The sequence below is a fragment of the Actinia tenebrosa genome, unplaced genomic scaffold (genome assembly GCF_029948245.1).
Source record: "Actinia tenebrosa isolate PJP-AT-01 unplaced genomic scaffold, QUT_ActTen_1.0 PGA_scaffold14__42_contigs__length_11649687, whole genome shotgun sequence".
Taxonomy (NCBI): domain Eukaryota; kingdom Metazoa; phylum Cnidaria; class Anthozoa; order Actiniaria; family Actiniidae; genus Actinia; species Actinia tenebrosa.
Genome location: NW_028292574.1, coordinates 6,610,710 through 6,630,323, shown reverse-complemented (window position 1 = coordinate 6,630,323; position 19,614 = coordinate 6,610,710). Strand labels below are relative to the sequence as shown.

At 37.3% G+C, this 19,614-nt stretch overlaps 4 protein-coding genes across 5 annotated transcripts; 2 read left to right on the top strand and 2 right to left on the bottom strand.

Annotated features, from left to right (window-relative positions):
* The first annotated feature begins 472 nt into the window (after positions 1 to 472).
* On the top strand, positions 473 to 12,770 carry LOC148911352 (type-1 angiotensin II receptor-associated protein-like). Of its 2 annotated transcripts, XM_089029346.1 has the most exons (9): positions 473 to 610; positions 7,064 to 7,098; positions 7,931 to 8,042; positions 9,112 to 9,199; positions 10,782 to 10,806; positions 10,951 to 10,978; positions 11,235 to 11,304; positions 11,609 to 11,704; positions 11,944 to 12,770. In XM_089029346.1, the coding sequence occupies exons 1-8, from the start codon at positions 569 to 571 to the stop codon at positions 11,674 to 11,676; spliced, it is 468 nt and encodes a 155-aa protein (XP_088885472.1). In that variant the 5' UTR covers positions 473 to 568; the 3' UTR covers positions 11,677 to 11,704; positions 11,944 to 12,770. The 2 variants fall into 2 exon arrangements, with proteins under 2 accessions (XP_088885472.1, XP_088885471.1); XM_089029345.1 differs by having other exon boundaries at positions 11,609 to 12,770.
* Positions 2,377 to 3,557, bottom strand: LOC116299663 (uncharacterized). The gene is made up of 3 exons (XM_031708367.2): positions 3,436 to 3,557; positions 3,134 to 3,178; positions 2,377 to 2,780 (listed from the first exon to the last, which is right to left on the bottom strand). Exons 1-3 carry the CDS (start codon positions 3,503 to 3,505, stop codon positions 2,542 to 2,544), a joined length of 354 nt encoding a protein of 117 aa, XP_031564227.2. The 5' UTR covers positions 3,506 to 3,557; the 3' UTR covers positions 2,377 to 2,541.
* Positions 12,771 to 12,914: 144 nt separating the features above from the next.
* On the top strand, positions 12,915 to 17,665 carry LOC148911350 (uncharacterized). The gene is made up of 3 exons (XM_089029344.1): positions 12,915 to 13,270; positions 13,753 to 13,807; positions 14,106 to 17,665. The coding sequence occupies exons 2-3, from the start codon at positions 13,785 to 13,787 to the stop codon at positions 14,902 to 14,904; spliced, it is 822 nt and encodes a 273-aa protein (XP_088885470.1). The 5' UTR covers positions 12,915 to 13,270; positions 13,753 to 13,784; the 3' UTR covers positions 14,905 to 17,665.
* LOC148911351 (uncharacterized) lies at positions 15,412 to 16,685 on the bottom strand (the record flags this gene model as incomplete). Its single annotated transcript, XM_089029347.1, has 1 exon — positions 15,412 to 16,685. A coding segment is annotated over one exon (495 nt), but the record flags the coding sequence as incomplete, so codon positions are not given.
* Positions 17,666 to 19,614: the final 1,949 nt, after the last annotated feature.

The window sequence follows — 19,614 nt, the reverse complement described above, 5'->3', positions numbered from 1 at the left end:
ACAATATCATATAATGTTACAGAGGTCATGAAGCCAGAAAAACCATACTAAACACTTCGCTTGTCTTCACATCCTATTGCAAAAAATACCATATTTTTTCTCTTTTTGACGAGTTAATAGCACAAATCTACTTTAGACATCTACTAAGAATATATTTCTTGCGAGAAAAGGGGATTTTTATAGTTATTTAGTGCGCTAACTTACCTTTTATCACCCAAAAAACTACCCGAATCCGCCATCTTTTTTTACATTCTCGCATAGCTAAAATCCCGTAAAATGCCAGCCAAAATGGCCGGGGTTTATGTATTTTTCTCCTATTTTTCTCCTATTACCCTATTTTCTACATCATGGCCTTAAAGATAGCCTTCTTACTAATATAGAGGTGTTGTTTTCCATTTCTGAGATTCATTTTCACTTAACCTTGGTTTATTGGGGGGAGGGGGTGGGGTGTAGGGTCACGTGACCTTCGTGCACGCATCCCGTGATCGAAGGGTTGATGATCGTGTGTTCATAAATAAAGTGGAAGTTGGAAGAAGGTTCGTGCTCAGCGTTTATTCTCTGCTTCAAAATGGATAGAGTAACAGTGACTATGCCTGCTATCTCCATAAAGGTATGAATACTTGTTATTGATGAATCTTAATTTGTACCGAGATGGAATAATTAATTAGTTTTTCGTGATAGCGGCCTTGTGATTGTTGAGCAACTCTCCCATTCTTGAGCAAAAGATTTAAAGACTTCATATATCAAAACTTATCCATTTATAAGTAGCAGCTTATATTGCCAATTGCTCAGAAACGGACTTTCACGAAGACACAAGCAATCAGATATATTTAGCGGAATTGAATACATTGCGATAGATATAAAGATTAGCACGTTATGACATGCCTGATAGAAGGTAGGAAGTTATAAACTTGTTGAAACTGAAAGTTGTTATTTTCGCTGGGATGTCAGGAAAGGCTACTTAAATTACTTCACTAAGCTTTACCTGAGTTTAGTGCAGTTATTCAAGAATATGAGCATTTGAAAGAAAGGATTCTTACAAATGATATTGACTCTGTTTTGCATGTGCTCTATATCAAAGTGCATCTAATAAGCTAATTATCATCATCACTCTATGATCCCATATAAAAGCAACTATTGTATTATTTCCATTTCTCTTCCCTGTCCAAATTAAAGATTAATTTGGATCGTTTCCATTCGGATTCATTCTTTCGAGGGAAAACTATGACTTGTCCAACCAGTCTAATATAGTTTGGGGTGATATATAATTAATCTGCAATAGGCCTACTGGTCTGTACAATTTGGAAATACATGTAATTGAATTCAAAAAAATTCCTCTGACTGCCAAATTGGACTCAGCCTGTCGGCCTCTTCCAATTTTGTCAGTCCTCTGAATTTTTTTCATCCAATTATTTCCAAATTGGACAGCATGCATGTAGTCCTATTACCTATACTTATAATACACTCTACAAAATTACTTGATTCTGATTGGATAAGAGGAGTACAATTAAAATTAAGGGTAAGGTTTTGTCTGTGTTATAGTACAAGTCCAAGTAAATCCCAAAACAAAACCCTTTTTATATTCACATTTCTCATAGTGGCTTATGCCTTGGAGGGGGGTACTCCAAGGCAAAAATATCGGATATGCTCATCATATCTCTTAGGGGTAAAAATCAGCGATTTGGTATCTTTTAGGGTGTAGATTAAAATTTAGAATTTCAACATTTATTTGGGTACACCTACTTGCAAGATTGTTGTCATACGATATTAGAACATTAGTAATTTAGTGAGAAAGGAATACATTAAAAGACAATACTTTTACCCTGGTTACTTGTATGCTTTGTGACGCATTGACCAGAAACAACGAAGTATAGTTTGATAAACGAGCAGGAGTGTTTTATCAGGTTTAAAACCATGAGGCGTAGCTGAGTGTTCTTAGACCTGATAAAAGACAATCTGCGAGTTTATTAAACGACTTCAAAAACTCATGGATAATTAATGAGCATCTAGGGTCCTTATTCGTGACATGCCCTTGTACTCTTTTGGCCCTTTATAAAGATTTCAAAATCTTTATATAAAGATATCCATGTTGAACTATTACTAGGTATAAAGATCATGCAAGTGATGGATTTGAAGGATCTGATAGGTCTTAATGCTCATTACTAGCGTGGTTCTGAAATAGATCTAGTCAGAAAGATTGGAAAATCTGAAAGTCGGCCATGTGCAACCACCATGTAAAAAAACCTTGGCATAGTTAGCTGAACATACTCCTTGAAAATTAATTTTTGGGTCCTTGTATACTCCTTGAATAGTCCTTGAATTTCAAGTGGTTACCTCAGCACAAACCCTGATAACAAAACGTGTCATGTTCTGGAGCATGTGAAGAAGTCATTTATTTATTTTTTATTGTAGTCATTCATTTACATTCTTGAAGTCATTAATTTACTTTTCATTGTTTGGATAAATATTGTATCTGCATCATTGTAATGTCATTATCCAATATCCTGACATCTGCAAGTTTTCGTTGCCTTGTCATTGCCTTTACTGACAACTCAGTTCTCGCAAATCTTTCGCGTACTTCTGAATAAAGATTTCTTTGCACATTTTCAAGTCTTGAACGAAATCTTTGTATATTTTATCGTCACAAGGAGCAGACTTGTAGCAGTCCATGAAGTGACTAACATCACTGCATAATTTCTTGTTACTCATGAATTCCTTTGCCAATTCAGTTGCACAGCGGCGGTTCATTTTAGCAGCACAAGGTGCAAAGTCGTCTGCCTCTGAAATGAAGAGATTGAAAATACTGAAGTAGATGTTACACTTTTTTTGTGCTTACGCCACTCCCTAGTGTGCTTTATTACTGAACGGAGCACGGCGAAAGCCGTTTTATTTGTGAACCAGATTCCGCTCACTCCATGTTAACTTTGCTTATAAATAACCACATTAGAGTGCACGCACTAAAACCGTGAACATTAAATAGTACTAATTAGTACTATTTCATACAGAATCCTTTGTTTTCTATCGTTTAATTATCACTATTTAGTGCTAAAAATTAGTATTTGTTTCACGGATTTAGTGTGAGCACTCTATCATGCGCACGCGTCGAGATTTATTAAAATTAAGTCTTACTAACCAAGGTCTTTCCAATGAGCTATCTTCGTGAGATATTCTTCTTTATCTAAAAAAAAAAGAAAGAAAGAGAGAGAGAGAACCCTTTTGTTTCTTCATATAATTCCTTCAGGCATTATTTCTTTTTGAGAGGAAAGAAAACAATTAAGGCCGATCTATATTTTAAATTTTATTGTTTCTAATTTATGGTGACTGATGAATGAAAACGTTTTAAAAAATTACTGCGGCCTTGGAACGGTTTTTGGACGATTTTTGCCAAGCACCGTGTTCCCTGACGTAAAGTAGCAAGTAGTTTAGTTTAGATACCATGAAAAACTTGTTCCAATCGACTAAGGTCTGGGTGGGTACAAACGCCCAATTTGTTGTCGATGATCATGTGTTGAAGGACAATGAATCGTAACTCGTTTATGAATTCCCCATAACATCCAAGATTGGACATCAGACATTCACCGATACCCTGCGTGAGAATGGGAAAACATTATCAGTAAGGTTTTGCGGAAATTGGGGGATTAAAAAATTACCATGCCTTTCACCCAAGCTTCTTGTTTTTTCCCGAACCCTGAGACAACCTCTGGTGCTGATAAAAGGCAAGGCACGGCTATAACTGACAGATCAACCCCTGAAACAACCTCTGGGCTAATCTAAGTCAGGGCACGGCTAACTCACAGATCAAACCCTGAAACAACCTCTAGGCTGATCTAGGTCAGGGCACGGCTAACTCACAGATCAAACCCTGAAACAACCATCTGGGCTAATCTCAGTCAGGGCATGGCTAATTCACATATCGAACCCTGAAACAACGTCTTGGCTGATCTAAGTCAGGGCATGGCTAACTCACAGGTCAAACCCTGAAACAACTTCTGCGCTGATCTAAGTCAGGGCACGGCTAACTCACAGTCGAAATTTGTATTTAGCATGTTGGGTTTTGAACAGGAAAATGAAATTCAAAAAATACCCCTCGAGTCAAAAGGTCAAAAAAAAAACCCCACACCCCATACTTACATAAAAATAACGCGAAAAAAGTATTAAATTTAATAATTTACCTTGTAAGAGTTGCAGTAGCTGTTCATTAAGGGTTGGTTTTTGTCGGCGGAACGATACGCGTCCGCGTAAACTCCAAAACACCTCGAGTATTCATGTTTCTCGCACTCGCTTATGTCTGGCCTCGCGTTAACCACGAAGACATGCCAAGAGAGAAGAAGAACGATAGCAAAACGTGTCATGTTCTGGAGCATCTTCAAGTCGTGAAGTGTAGACCTTCTGAACTCTTGAAGCCAATAAGTTTGAAATTGTATCAAACCCTGCATTTATCACTGATCTGTGTGACGTAATTAAGAACTGGGGGGGGGGGGGGGGGGGGAGGAATAGTACATTTGATATGGAAACTATCTGTCACCTTATTGACTGTATGACTTAGTTGAGAACTGAGACTACGCAGTAAAGCGCACAAAGGGACAAGGGCGTATCCAGCAAAAATTTTAGGGGGGGGGACTAATTGAGTTTCTTCCGACAACACAACGGAAAACAATATAAAAAAGGATCGTTTTTTTCTGCTGAAGAGGAGGGGGGCTTCAGCCCCCCTTTGCCCCCCCCCCCCCCCCCCCCTGGATCCGCCCTTGAGGGAGGAGGTTTGTGAGATTTTCAGTATAGCAAAATCCTTGTCGTTTGGAGGGATGTATGTGTATTTTGTTCTATTCCTAGACTCTGTATTATGTGAGAGTAAAGTTTGTTAGTTCCCTGCCTTGATTGGAGAGCTATTCTGTGGGTGTTCCGATCATCGTTTTATAATCCATCCCCACATCCGTTTTTTAACATGCTAAATTTCAATTCATTGTGTGAGATGACCGTGCCTGATCCATCAGCCCAGAGGTTCTTTTAGACGTTGGAAAACATCGTTCCTCAATTTCCTAGACAAATATTGATTTTCGCATTGTCTTCTTGACGAATTTTGCCGATGCATTTGGTCCTCTCTCCCTGTCCCTTACTCTCTTTCTCTCTCCGCTTGTGATTCAAGCTAACTTAGTAATTGATGTCCACTTAAGACGTCCTATCCCCCCCTTTCCTGACTTAATGATATGTATTTCACACAGACTAGACTTTTGACTAAAAATATATCGACGAAACAAAACAAAACAAACAAAAAAAACTCTAACAAACAGACATAATAGAAAACATTCTTTCAGTAACATACAGTAACCTTCGTATCTCAAATGCTGCTCCGGATTTCTTTGTCTACGAACTTAATACTGATGTTTTGCTAAAATGAAAGAGGAGTAAAAGCTCAATGAATAGAAAACTAAGTAAAGAAAACTGAATATACTCGTTAGTTAAAGTTTGGTTTTTTTTCTTTCTTTTTTTTCATTTTTTTATGAATGAGACTGATACGACAGTCGAAATTAGTCAACCTGCCTCAAGGAACATTTTTATTTTTCGTTCTTTGTTTGTTCATCTTTCTTTGTTTCCATTCCTTTGTCTTTCCATTCAATGGCAGCAATTAGCTAGATTTATTCCCCAATATATTTTTATATATAATTGCCATTACTTTATGTACTGTTTAATAAACGAGCAGGAGTGTTTTATCGGGTATAAAACACGAGGCGCAGCCGAGTGGTTTTAGACCCGATAAAACCTGATCTGCGAGTTTATTTTAAAAACGGCTTAAAAAAACTCCTGATGTATGTTCTCATACTGTACCAAATTCTTTACGAAATGAACCAAGTTTGATAGAGAAAATCCAAGTTAAAGTTTATGCAAATGAAGACGAATCTATATCAGATATAAAACCTCCTTCATGGTCATGATTTCTATTGTGTTTCCTTCATGAATTATTAATGAGTTTTTTAAAGAATATATAATATTAGGATTAGTTTTTACCAAATAGATTTTATGGTTATATATTAATAGATATATTTTATATTTTAGGATATTTTGTAGTATTTTGCGCGAGATTTATGACAGCTATTTTACAATTTGTCTTATTGGTTGATTGTTATTTAAATTGCCAGCCAGAAGGTATAGATTGCTATCAATAGACGTCACTTTCGGTAATAGCTGCGTCTTTAATGGCTTGTAGAATCTTGGAGGTTGTTTTGATCTCTTTTTTTCTGGCTTCATGTCGTAGAAATAGTCAAATACAATAGTTGAGGACCTATTTTGACATGTTTTGACTTAACATCCGCTAGTTGCCCATCACTCAACCGCTTGTTTACCCCCCAGTCAACTCCAAAAAGTCACGTGATTGATAGTAAGCGCCATTAAACTGAAATCCAACAAAGCAAATTAACAAAACCTACTAGAGTTAAAATCAGAGGGACAATCAGAGGCACATTAACGTAAAAATGGCAATGTTTGTAAAGGCGACTTTCATAACTCAGTTTTTTCAGATAGAGAAAATGAAGCCTTTTTACCAGAAACTATTAATGCTATCTGAGAAAATACTTCACGAAAACTATTTCCAGAAAATTTTGTAGAATTTGACTGCATACCAAAGAAGTTATGAAAGAACGAAAATAGAGAGTTTTGTATGTATTTATCACTGGAAGCCTTGGTGGCATCGTTTTGGTGCATTTTCAAAACTTCAAATGCTCACTTCTTGTAAAGCATTTATTAATTTAAGTAGAAACTCACATGCCTTATCTAAATCAACAAGATCAATGATTTAAAAGGGTTTTCACTCCAAAAACGTTGATTTTTAATGTTTATGCAAATTAGCAGCAGCCAGTTATGAAAGTCGTGTATTACGTTAACCTATACAGAATTGATGGTTTTCACAGCCGCCATGTTGGATGAATTTAACAAAAGATTCGTCATTAGTATCTTTCGTTATATCATCCAACATGGCCGCCATGTCCTTTGTTATTTCATTCTCTTGGGAATGATTGAAAACCAGCAATAGAGATGTACAACTCATAACCCTTGTTTTCTTTTCTCGTAGATAATCGTCTGTATTCACTTTGCTTTGACTACATGGTAAGTAAAAAGATATAACTAGCTAAAAACTAGTGTGAGCTGTGTCGGTGTTTCTAATGAAACAGTACTGACCTAGCGTCCGAAACGTCAGTAAGTTTTTTCATCTTTTCACGGTGTATAATTTACCTTTTCATCATTACATGGTATGTAGTTTATGATCTTGTTGAGATTGCAATAAGCCTGAAGCGAGATGACGTCTTACCCCGACCCCCATAATAGTTTTTAAAATTCTTTCATATTAAAATTTTTGATTCCTTAGAGAATACAGGAACGATAGTCATAATTAAAGAACAAAAGCAGTGTGAAAAGGATTATGGTCTAGAGATGGGGGTAAAACTTCATCTCGCTTCAAGCTTATTACTACCATCATCGTTGAAGTGCGACCCGCGAAGTTTGACGCCGTTCACAGTAGCATCTCAACGACTGCCAATCAAAGAACTGCAATAAAAAAGACTATCATATTGAGGGAGATTTCAGACTGAACTAAAGATTTCTATAGTCTTATCCTCTAAACTCTTTAATCCAGTCTATTAAATATTGTTTAGTCCTTTGTATGAGCTATACTGAGGCCCCGTCCACACGTATCCGGAAATTTTTGTATCCGCAAATTTTTTTTTGCGGATACGAAAATGTTTGCGTCCACACGCAGCGTATTCGAATCGTTTTCACCGTCCACACGTGTCCGTTTTCGTAGAATTTGCGGATACGGTCACAAAAATTTGAGGACACGTGTGGACGCAACCCGTATCCGTAAAATAAAAATTGCGGATACAAAAATTTCCGGATACGTGTGGACGGGGCCTGAATACATTATATCCTTTTTATTATTCAGGGCAACCTTGTATACATTTCTGCCGACTTCTTACGTGTTTAGCAATTTTCTTTTGTTTATTGTTGGATTATGGGCAATAGCTGACTCACAGCGCACTGATCCGTCCGTGATGGTGAGTACACCATGCAGTATTCCATCCCAGTCGTCTTAGGCCCCGTCCACACGTATCCGCAAATTTTTGTATCCGTAACTTTTTTTTGCGGATACGAAAATGTTCGCGTCCACACGCAGCGTATTCGAATCGTTTTCGAATCGTCTTCGCTGTCCATACATATTTCTTGATCCGCCCTGATGCACGCTAGTGCCTAGTCCCTTTAACGGATAGTTTTCTTATTGAGCATGCGCAAAATCGTGTTTACGTCATCGTATTCGAAAATTTGCGGATACGACCGTCGACACGTATCCGTATTCGGAGCGTATTCGAAAATTTCCACTCTAGAGACCGTTTTCGAAAATTTCCGGATACGGATACAAAAATTTCCGGACACGTGTGGACGGGGCCTTAGCTAAGGTGCTTGGCACTCTTTCTGATTTTGAGGGTTTTTCCGATCCTCCGGTTTTTCCTCCCTCCTCTCAAATTAACCCTACCTAAACTGGTTAGATCTGTGCTCCTGGGTCATAAATGGACTGTTTAGCTGTCTACAAAGGCACTTCACATGCTTTCTGTTCGACCCCCCTTGATTTGCGTCACTGCTGTCGGCTTTTCTAGTTGCCCCTCAGTCAACCGATTGTCCCCCCACCCCACCCCCCCCCCCTTCCCCCCAAGTCAACTCCAAAAAGTCACGTGATTGATAGTAAGAAAGTAAACAATCTAACGAGTCTCCAATCAGCAGGGTCAATATTCACCATAATCACTGAGCCTGAGGGGAAGAATTGTCTTAGTATAATTTTAGACTTGAATATCAGAGAAAAGACGAAATTTAGGTTCAAATTTACTTTGTTGCCGCTTTCTTGCTGTTACCGGGAAAAATGTGTCTTTTATCTTCTATTTTTTTGAAAGAATCACCTGTGTATTTTTACTAAAACAATTGTTTGCCTCAGCCTCAGTGAATATCGGAGAACATTTACCTCGCCGCTCGAAGACTCGCGTCTCGTTAAATATTCCCCGATATTCACTTCGCCTTCGGCGAATAATTGTTAATTATTACATTATCTCAATATATTTTGATTTTCCCTTTCAGTTTCTGTTGGCCATGATCTTCACTATCATCAGTGACATTGTTGCTATTGCTATCTATTACGACTCTAGATTGGGTGATTTACCAAACGGTCTGTACATCGCACATTCAATATGTATACTCCAAATTGTAAAACACTGTCGGGCTGAAAAGGTTAAATTATGTTATGGGTAGCATGGGTGGCGTTCGCGGCGAACGCGTCGTCTTTCACCGCTGTGGGTCCAACGGGTCGGGTCGTTGGTTCGAGCCCTGCGGTCGCCACATGTGAATTGAGTTTGTTTGATGCGTTGTTCTCTCCTATGCTACGAGGGTTTTCTCCGAGTTCTCCGGTATTTTCCCTCCGTAAAAATCAACATGTGAGTTGAGCGTCGTGTGCATAGAATATTAAATGTAGTGGTAGTGCGTGTGAGCGAAAAGTGTCCCCAATTAGTGCGAAAGCGCTAGAACGACTAGACACTTAAATAAAAGTGATTTTCATTTTTCATCAAAGCCGAGGGGTATTCTGGGTAGTCGATATCATTTGATATCCGTCTTTGGTGTTTACATACAGACACATGCATGAAAAATGACAAAATGCTTTGTTCAGTAACTTGAATCAATTGTCAAGAGCTGCTAAACGGCAATATGTATAATATCAGGGGCGGATCCAGGGGAGGGGTGCAGGGGGTGCGCACCTACCAACCCCCCCACCCCCCCCTGGTTCGACTTTGTGTCCATACTTCGAAGACAACCAAGACTGTTTTTTCCTTTGATTCTAAGAGGTACACCCCTCCCTGGGTTAACTTTGTGCGCAGCACCCCTCCCTGAACAAAATCCTGGATCCCTCCTGATAATATTAGCTTTATTACAGTTCCTATCATTTCCTATCATTGTCAGTTCCTAAATTTCAATCCCGGTTTTTTCCTCAAAACATCAAAATGTTCATTTGTGAAAGGATATTTTGAACAAAAATTTCACATCAAACAAACTAACTTTAAAATGGTAGCTACAATTGTTGAAATGATTTTAGCTTTGCACGAATCTGTGAAGAACTGAATAAACTTTTAATCCGAGCCTAAAATTTAAATTAGCAACACACGCACTAAAACCGTGAACATTAAATAGTACTAATTAGTACTATTTCATACAGAATCCTTTGTTTTATATTGTTTAATTATCACTATTTAGTGCTAAAAATTAGTATTTGTTTCACGGATTTAGTGTGAGCACTCTAATGCATGTAAGCTTCAAAACAAAATGGAAATCAAACTTCCAATAATTAAATGAATCTTTGAATCTTGATAGGAACGCATGAGCCGGTTTGACTGTAACTGTTTATCCAGAACGCCCTTTCGCTTTGATGATTTGACTTTTACAACCCAACAACGGCTGTGTTTTCACTAGGACAATTTAAACTAGCTTCAATTACGACACCGGAAATAAGGCAAAGTTCAACTACCTAGCAAGATGGTTTAAGTTGTCCTACCAAATAAATGGGCCAATCACAGTGTTATTCTTGAAAGGTGGGCGTCGGATTAAAACACCTCCAGGAATTTTACGCAAGTTAACATTTGTAGTGAAAACACAGCCAACATTTTTTTTTTCAATTTGGTGTAAACAAATAGTTTGTTTTTATTTCTTCAATTACATTTTCATTTCCAGTAATTGAATTTATACGTCATTCCGTTTTTCAGGATCCACATTTAGATTCGCTGCTGGGTATCCTTTGTTCATGGTGCTTTGACGTGCTTTGACATGTTCTTTTTATCGTTTTCATCGTATTCATCTTGTAATAAAAAACATAACTTTATCAGTGCAATGTTTTGCCCTTCAATTAAAACAAGTTCCTTAATCAAAGCTAAGTATGGCTATTCTCAATCTTATCCTCAAGGTAAGCTATGTCAGGAGTAAAAACAATTACATTCGTCCTTTGTTTCCTCTTCCTTCTTCCTTTCCTTCCTTCCTTTGCTTCGTTTCTTCGTTCCTTCCTTTTTTCTTTTTTCCTTCGTTCGTTCATTCCTTATTTATTTCCTTCCTTCCTTCCTTCCTTCCTTCCTTCCTTCCTTCCTTCCTTCCTTCCTTCCTTCCTTCCTTCCTTCCTTCCTTCCTTCCTTCCTTCCTTTCTCATACCTTTCTATATTTTTCAGCCACTGTTCTGTATTTGCATTTTCTTGGATTTCCGAAATCGAGGCGGTGAAGTGGACACAAGATGGGCAGGTAAGCGATTATTCATTTTGTACTTCATATCTGAGCTAGACTTCGATATCAAATTATTAGAAAGACAAATCAAAAGGATTACATTTAAAACGGCTCGAGCTAAACCCTACATTCCATTAATAGTTTCATTATTTGAATGTTGAAATTTATTATTCTTTCTGAGAATACGAAAAATCGGAAATTACCAAAACTCGAATTCTGATTGGATTATGGTGATCCTTATATGGAATATCGAATCAGAATTTCCGCAAGTTTTGAGTCGGTTATTATTCTGAATTCCTATTAATTTTGGAATTTTTTACAGAAAACCCTTACATCACTATTGCAGGACAAGATGGCGGCGAGAAGCCAGCTGGCGCACCACAGTCATAAGGAATAAGCTAGATCAAGATAAAGCATTGTACGCCATATTCATATCTGTGAAACATTGGGTGGGAGACTGGTGCTGATACTGGTTAGCCTTCTGTCCCTCCAGTGTCAGTTGAGTCAGGGTTTTTCCCCATTCTCGTTACCATATCCTCCTCGGTTGTCTCGGCTCTGGGAAACCCTACAAATTCTTGCAATTTGATTAACTTTTGAGAAGAACGATATATCTACTAGATCTATTGGATAATCGATGTTTTTATTCCTCATTTGTAGATTTCACAAAGCCAAAGGCTTGTCCATGCTTGTCTTGACTAGCTTGTCTTGGAAAGAGTTCGAGCATGCGCCCTGAGGACGCGGTCGTAATATTCCTTGCTTCCGGTTGTAGGGTTTTCCAACGACAACCGAGGAGGATCTGAGAACGAGAATGGGTTTTTGCCAGTCTTGGATGCGCGGGGAGTAGGGACGAGTTCCAAAACAGGAAAAATTACCAAATTGACTGAACTGAATCTGGAGGGGAAAAGGGACCGTGAAGTGTCTCTTCTCGTCAAAAAAGCAAAATTATGGCTAAGAATTGGTTTTGTTTTCCAACTGTTTTGTTTTTGTTTGAATGTTTCTTTGTTGATTTATTTGTTGGTTGGTTTGTTTGGGGGGGGGGGTTCCTTTTGTTTTGTTTTGTTGTTTTGTTTTGTTTCTTTTGTTTTTTTTTTTTGTTTTCCTTTTTCATCAAGTTTGATACTAGGATAATAAAGAATTCTTCTGATTCTTTGACATCCTTCATGTGACATTGCGTGTCGTTAAAAATAGTATTGAAAGCAAAAGCGGAAGGTTTATAATCTTAGAAACAGAAATTGGAGAAAATCCAGCTATTGTCGTAAATATTTATATTCCTAAAAACCTGTGACGTTAGCCAAAGCATTTCTTTAAACGTTCATTACCAGTCTCCCACGGTTTTTTAAGATATGAATTAGGTGGACAGATATTGGCATACGCCTTACTGATTTAAGATGATTTTTTTTTTTTTTTAAACTTACATAATATAGTGGTTATAATATAGGACAATACGTGGATTATACAATACGTTATAAAATAACAGTAAGAAATTTCGCGTTCTGATTGGTTGGGAGCGCTTGTTTTATGCGGAAAGCACACAGCACGCGCGCGCACTTTCAGTTTATCTTTGGGTGCCTCCTTCCCGTCCCCAACCAGTAATTCTCGGGTTTGATTCAAGATATTTTCTTCAGTATTTCTCCCTCCACAAAACCTAGCACGCCAAAAAGGACGTTTGCATGATGGCATCATTTGACTCCCAATACCGAGTTGCTTCGTGATTTTTTCTTATTTTTGAATTCGTATTCCCTCATGAGAACAGTAAGACGATTGGTGCTTATTAACCGAACAAAAGAAAGTGTGCAATGGAGTCTCGTAGTTAAGGTCAATAGACTGATTTAGCATCGGGACGGCGACGCCGAAGACGACGTGACGGCGCGCGGTATGGACTGGAACTAGCGGTTTTTAACTTCCGGTTTTCGAAGCGACGTCCTACACGTCCCGTTCAGGACGGCGTTTGCAGTCATTTGACGTCGCGAAGAAAACGTGAATAGTAAGTAGTCTTTAATTTACTTTTATAGCCTAGAAGGTGATATAATTAAACAAATGCTTGACTTAAAATACTTGCCAATTAGTTCACTAGATAATTCAATTCGTCTACAATTCATTTTACTTCACGAATGGAAAGAAAATACGTGGATAAGCTTACTATCAAGCTAATTAGCGAAATGTCACAGCTTCTAGTTACCGGTGTAATAGAACTGTTGCCCCTGGAAATTGTTTTTGAATTGTTTTAATGAAGAAATTTTAAAGAACAACTCGACTAGGTACTAGCTTATCAAGGTTATTACTATTTATAACAACAACAACAATTAATGTTGTGCTTTAAAGTTTTATAAATATTCATATTTTATCACATCTTCCTCGTTGTTTTTTCATTCCAGTGATGTGTCAAGAGGACTGTTTTTATCGATATTTTAGTCATATAAGATTAAACTTTGTAATTCTAATTTTTTTCATTTTCCATTATAATAGCCCATTGTAATAGGTAAAAACGAAGAAATAGGATGGAAGCTGAATCAAAGAAAAAGTAAGGCTCACTGCATAATAAGACTACAAATTTAATATTATTTACAATGTAAACACCTCATGCAAAAATAATCATTAGAAATACCATTTAAATTTGTTTATATAATAACAGAAATTATATTATAAAAACAAAATAATTAAGTATAAGCTCATAAAATATTAAGTAATCTAAGTATAATATAATAGCAATATATACAATGGTACTATACAATTATAACACTACACTTTTATCTCATGATCAACAAAAACGTCATGAGCTGTTTTATAATTGGCTTATATTTTTCTATCTTTATTTATAGGTCAGTAATGACTTGGGGTGAAACTAAAGACTTGATGATGTTGAGGGTGATCGCAGCAGAGGGAGTTTTTGTACATAAATTTGGTAGCAGGGAAAGAGGCAAAACCTGGCAAACCGTTGCCGAGGAATTAAATGCCCAGCCAGGTTTTGAAATAAATGCGAGATCAGTAAGAGACCGGTATACTATCCTATCAAAAAGACTCCAAAAGAAAAATGCAAAAGAAAAGAAAGAAAGTGGTGGTGGAGGACAAGAGCCAACTGAAATCGAAGAAATATTAGAAGAACTGGCAGAAATTGCAGACAGTACAGACAAGAGATGCGAGGAAGAAAGTGAAAAGAAGAAGGAATTGAATGAAGAAGACAAACTCGAGGCTACAGATATGAGGGATAAGGCTATGGAGAGGTTTGGGCAAACAAGGAAAAGAATTGCAGCGGATCACGATGCTGGAGATGATGCCACAAAACCAGAGAAAGTAAAGAGAAGGTCTTCATCTGATACACTTGAATGGCTTAGAGAGAAGGGAATAGAAGACAAAATATTGAAGGAAGAGGAGACAAGACAGAAAAAAGAAGAACTAGAACTTCTGCGGGTGCAGCAGAAAGATCTTTCCAAGCAGCTCATATTGCAGCAACAAAGCCAGCAGGAGCAAACAAGGCTGATGCAACAGCAAATGGCTCAACAAATGCAACAGCAGCAGGCACAACAACAACAGCAACAGCAGCAATTTCTCATGATGCAACAACAGATGCTGGCTGTGATACAGCAGCTAGGTCATTCAAGTTCACAAAAAAGGGACTAATATTATTGTAGCCTAAGTTCCCTTTCTCTTTAGTTTGTGGGTTTATATATATATATATATATTCATATTTATAATTATTTATATATCATACAGTTATATATTACCTTTCACCTGTATGTACTTCATGCCACGTGGCACAAAAGGCTTCTTAATTATTTATTGTGCAGGTACATTTATATTCAATATCTTTACAACTTTGGGAATTTATGAACCTATAAATATATTTGACATTTTGAATAAAGTAGAATGCAATAACAAAAAAAAGATAAATAAATTATTTACTTTCAAATGTATTGCAATGTCAAGTTTGTAATGTCAAACAAATGCTATTCATGTGTCTTCCATTAAAAAAATAATTTGAATGATAATAAATGTTATTTGATTATCCTTGAGAAAAAAAAAACATGTAAAGCATTACATTTCATTTGCCCTATTTTCCCTAGATGTCACAGTTTCCTCATAAGGGGACGAAGTGATTAAGAACAATAAGAATTTGGAGCTCTGATGTACCTGGTTTTCAAACATTTTATTAACTGTTTTTCCCAGTTCTGATTTCCGAGTTCAATTTTTGCAGTTTTTGTGTTTTTGCTGTTTTATCCTCCTTCCACAAATAAACACGATTCTTTGTGTAGATTAAACCGAATTGTTTTGATAAAACATCACACTTTCATAAGGTAATAGCAGATACAGTAAAAAGTCCTGCATATAATAACCTCCACTACTTTTCCAAGTCAGGTTGTTATGGTTCTTAAATATTTGGAATCTAGTGACAAATCAGGTGAGTAGGTCCATAACAGGTTCTTAAATTTACCAGCCAAAAACAAAAATTCTTAGATCCTTAGCACATGCTTTGCACATTGCCAAAGCTTTATGCTTTAAAGTGTACAGCATATCAATGATAATTGAATTTACATGGTCTCATTTTATTTACATATTGATATTTCAAATGTTTATATCTCCAAAAAGGAAATTTGAAATACAAAAATAATGCAACCATACTACTACACTGTTCACATATAAGTGATTTTGAACATAATAAAAAATCTTTGATATCCACTTTAAGCATACTTAAGAAATGTATCATTTTTCATGTTAAATTTCAGCCTGGTGATTCTGACATTATCAACTGGTTCTCAAATGGAGTTTTTACTGTAGTCTGTATTAAAGTTATACTCTATTACCTGCAAACAGTTATTTCATGTCGTGGCATTTGGATCTATCTAAATGTAAATGTATAGATTGAAACTTAACCAAATGCTACAACTTAAAACAACTGCTATATATAACTACTGGAAATACTCTTGTAGGGTAGGAGGTGGTAAATTAAAAAACTGGGAAACTATATTTTCATATAGACATGTTCTTGCATTCTCCAGCAAAGCACTTACGAGGTAGAGCTTTCCAACAGCACTAAGACCAACTTTTAGTTGTTTTTTAAAGTCTACAAACTTGAAATAGTTGGTAATGTTCCCAAACATCCACTCCACTGAAACTCTGACCTCATTCATTGCCTTGTTGTACAACACCATATCGTTGGTTAGATGTGCTCCCTTATATGGAGTCTGGAGATGCACATTTAATGGGTATGCCGGATCCCCATAAAGGCAAAGTGGTTCTCCATTTACCCAGGCAATACGCCTCAGCTCTGTTAGCATGTTGGATTCCTGTAGAATCGTGCTGTCGTGTCTCCTTCCCTCGTATGGTCCACACATGTTTGCAATCATCCCATTTGGTGTCACCACACTTTGAAATTTTATGCCGTGAACTCTTTTATGGCCATTTTAGAGAACTCTTTGATTACGCTTTGGCCTTGAAACCTGATCCACGAACCCAAAACAGTTAGACAACGGAGCACCTCGTCGATGAATTGCTTCAGCATATTCTTGTAATTTCTGTGGTTGTAACATTGGTTGATTCCAGTCTGAAAGGCGATGGTGATGGCTGTCATAAACGAAATCCAGAACCGTGTTAAAAATAAGGCACAACTCGCTAGGATTTCTTCCGAATCTGGGCACCATATCACTGTATCGACAAGGGAAAGCAAGCCTTTTCAAAAGCACACAAATGGCTTCGACATCACTACATACTGTTCGCTGACAACATACAAACTTTGGAGGAAATCCAAGCGCTTCAATCAGGCCATTCAGATCTTTCTTCGCAAATCGCAGTTCTGTTCGACATTCAGTATCATCCCAATCATCCATATCAAATCTACCAAATTTCCAATAAGGAAATACTTCTCTAGAGGAATTGGCATTGTAGAGAAGAGCAAATTCATACTCGTCGATAATGTTTTGGTCGAAAGCAAGCAAAAGGGCTTCTCTGACAACCTGAAGTCCGCCACCTGTGGCCATAACTTTAAATACGTTACTGTACTGTAGTTGCTTTGACTTTTATAGGAGTGTTTTTATTTTTTTTGAGAATAAACCACAACAAAAACAAACCGACGCCATTTGGATTTTCTCTTGTATCCGTCACGTCTTCGTCATGCTAGCTAAATCACGTATACTCACGCCGTCTTGCCGTCCTAGAACCCAGTCCATACCGCGCGCCGTCACGTCGCTAAATCAGTCTAATGACGCCATCATGCAAACGTCCTATTGAAGGTTTTAAGAACATGTCTATTTTTCTATTATTTGTAATATTTGCCTAGATACTCCAAAAATAAAATGTTTTGCTTTAGTTGATATAATATGAAATATTGTGAAATTCTAAAAAAATTTCTTTTGTCACTAAGTGAAAATAAAGAAAACTCAGAGTCTACGATTTATATTTTATTTTTCCAACAATGCGTTCATCAACATGTTAGTAGTCAATCACTATCTAGTGCGCCCTTCAGCAAAATAATAGAAAATAAGCCACGCCAAGTAATTAACTGAATCTGTTATAAAATCGTTCAATGGCCCTGTAGAATACTAATATAACAAGCCTTCTGCAATGTTAATAACAACATACCTATGCAAGATTGTAAATGGATATTTGATCTCCGTTCACTTTCGGTCGCGAATAAAGAGCTCAGAGGTATGTGAGAGGCGAGTGTACGCCTTTCACTTGCTTTCAGTTCAACCTCGTTGAGCTGCGCCACTGCTGTACTTGCGGTGGTGATAAGCGATGACAAGTTTTTTTTTTTCTTGTTTTTCGTTGTTGTTGTTTTTTTGTTTGTACTGCCGCTAGTTGATTCTTATACTTACAATCTGACCTCCTTGCCTCTTCTCTCATGTTGAATTTCCAGCTCCTCGTCAAACGTTCGCTCCATCATACCCATATATGCGGTTAAGAAACACACCCTTCCCTACCACTTGTACTTCTTTCAGTGAGAAAATGACAGAAGCACAAGTGGCAGAAACAGATATGTCATAAGGGTATTGAAGTAGAAGTCCATCATGGATCCAACATCCAAAACTTGCATCCTGGGACCCGTTAGAAAGATGTTGCTAGATTGATAAATCCACTATATTCTTAGTTTAACAAATTCACTATTACTACGAAGGAAACCTCAAAATAACCGAATCGATGTAACTGTTGGATACGATTTCAAGGAAGTCAGTCATTCAAGAAAAGTGATCAACGAAAAAAAACCTTCACATTTTACCGAAGCCTGCAAGGAACCAACCTCTTGGCTGATCTAATTCACAGATTGAATTGGAATTTAGCGTGTTGGGCTTTACGGAGGGAGGAAGAACGGAGAACCTGGAAAAAAGCCCTCGTATCATAAAGGGAAAGATCCAAAGCAAGACGAGTCCAAATAAGACAAAGCTAAAGCAAAGGAACGAGCTGCGATGTGACTAGTTTTGTGGGCCGGATTTCATGGAACTTGAATGCCATCTTGTCGTAAATTTTACTATCAGTGTCCTCTTTCGCCAAGAAAATAATAAGAGCAGAATCTCCGAGAAAAGTATCTTTTCTTTGATCCATCCCTAAATTGTGAATCTAAAAATAGCATGAAACATCGTTCAAAAAAGACATCAATTGCCAGTGTCATCAGAGAAACTGCAAATGACTCTCTCCATCACTAGCAAGCGAGCTAATCCTTCACCTTCGTGATCTAAAAGACTTTGCTAACTAGCTTATATCGCAAATCCACTCCACCAAAAGGGATAGTACCTCGAGGTCAAAGTCAGCCACGTTTCAAGAGTTAGTTTGACCATTTAAGCTATTGTTCTGCTTTATTAAACGGCATCGTTTGATGTCTCAAGTGCACCTGTACGTCATGCAGGCAGTCTTATTTTTAGTCTTTAAAACCTTCAATTCTTTTTGCAAGCTTGGGAAATGTTTTGTGTTGGATGAACAGGTTTTTGTAGTCATAATAAAAGAAACTGTAAAAGAAAAAAGGTTTGATCCTATACTTTTTGGGAATTTTCGCGTGAGAAATCTTGGAGTAATCTTTTGTTATCGTAAAGTGCCCCAATTCAATTACATAACTAAAACGATTCAATTAATAGGAATGATGAAACGATGTGACAGAAAACAATTTTACAGTGTGCATAAAGAACATGAAGTCTCATGATTAAGGTTTTTATTCATTTCAATAATCAAACGCCAACAGGCACAATTACCAACCATCGCGGTGCCATCCAAAGATATCAATTCACTTTCCGCAGTCAACACACTGTACAACCAAATACCAATATCAATTAATAGCTGTTGATATAGTCTGTGCCTAAGGGACTGATGAATCGTCTAACATGGGCTGATATTTATTACTCGATT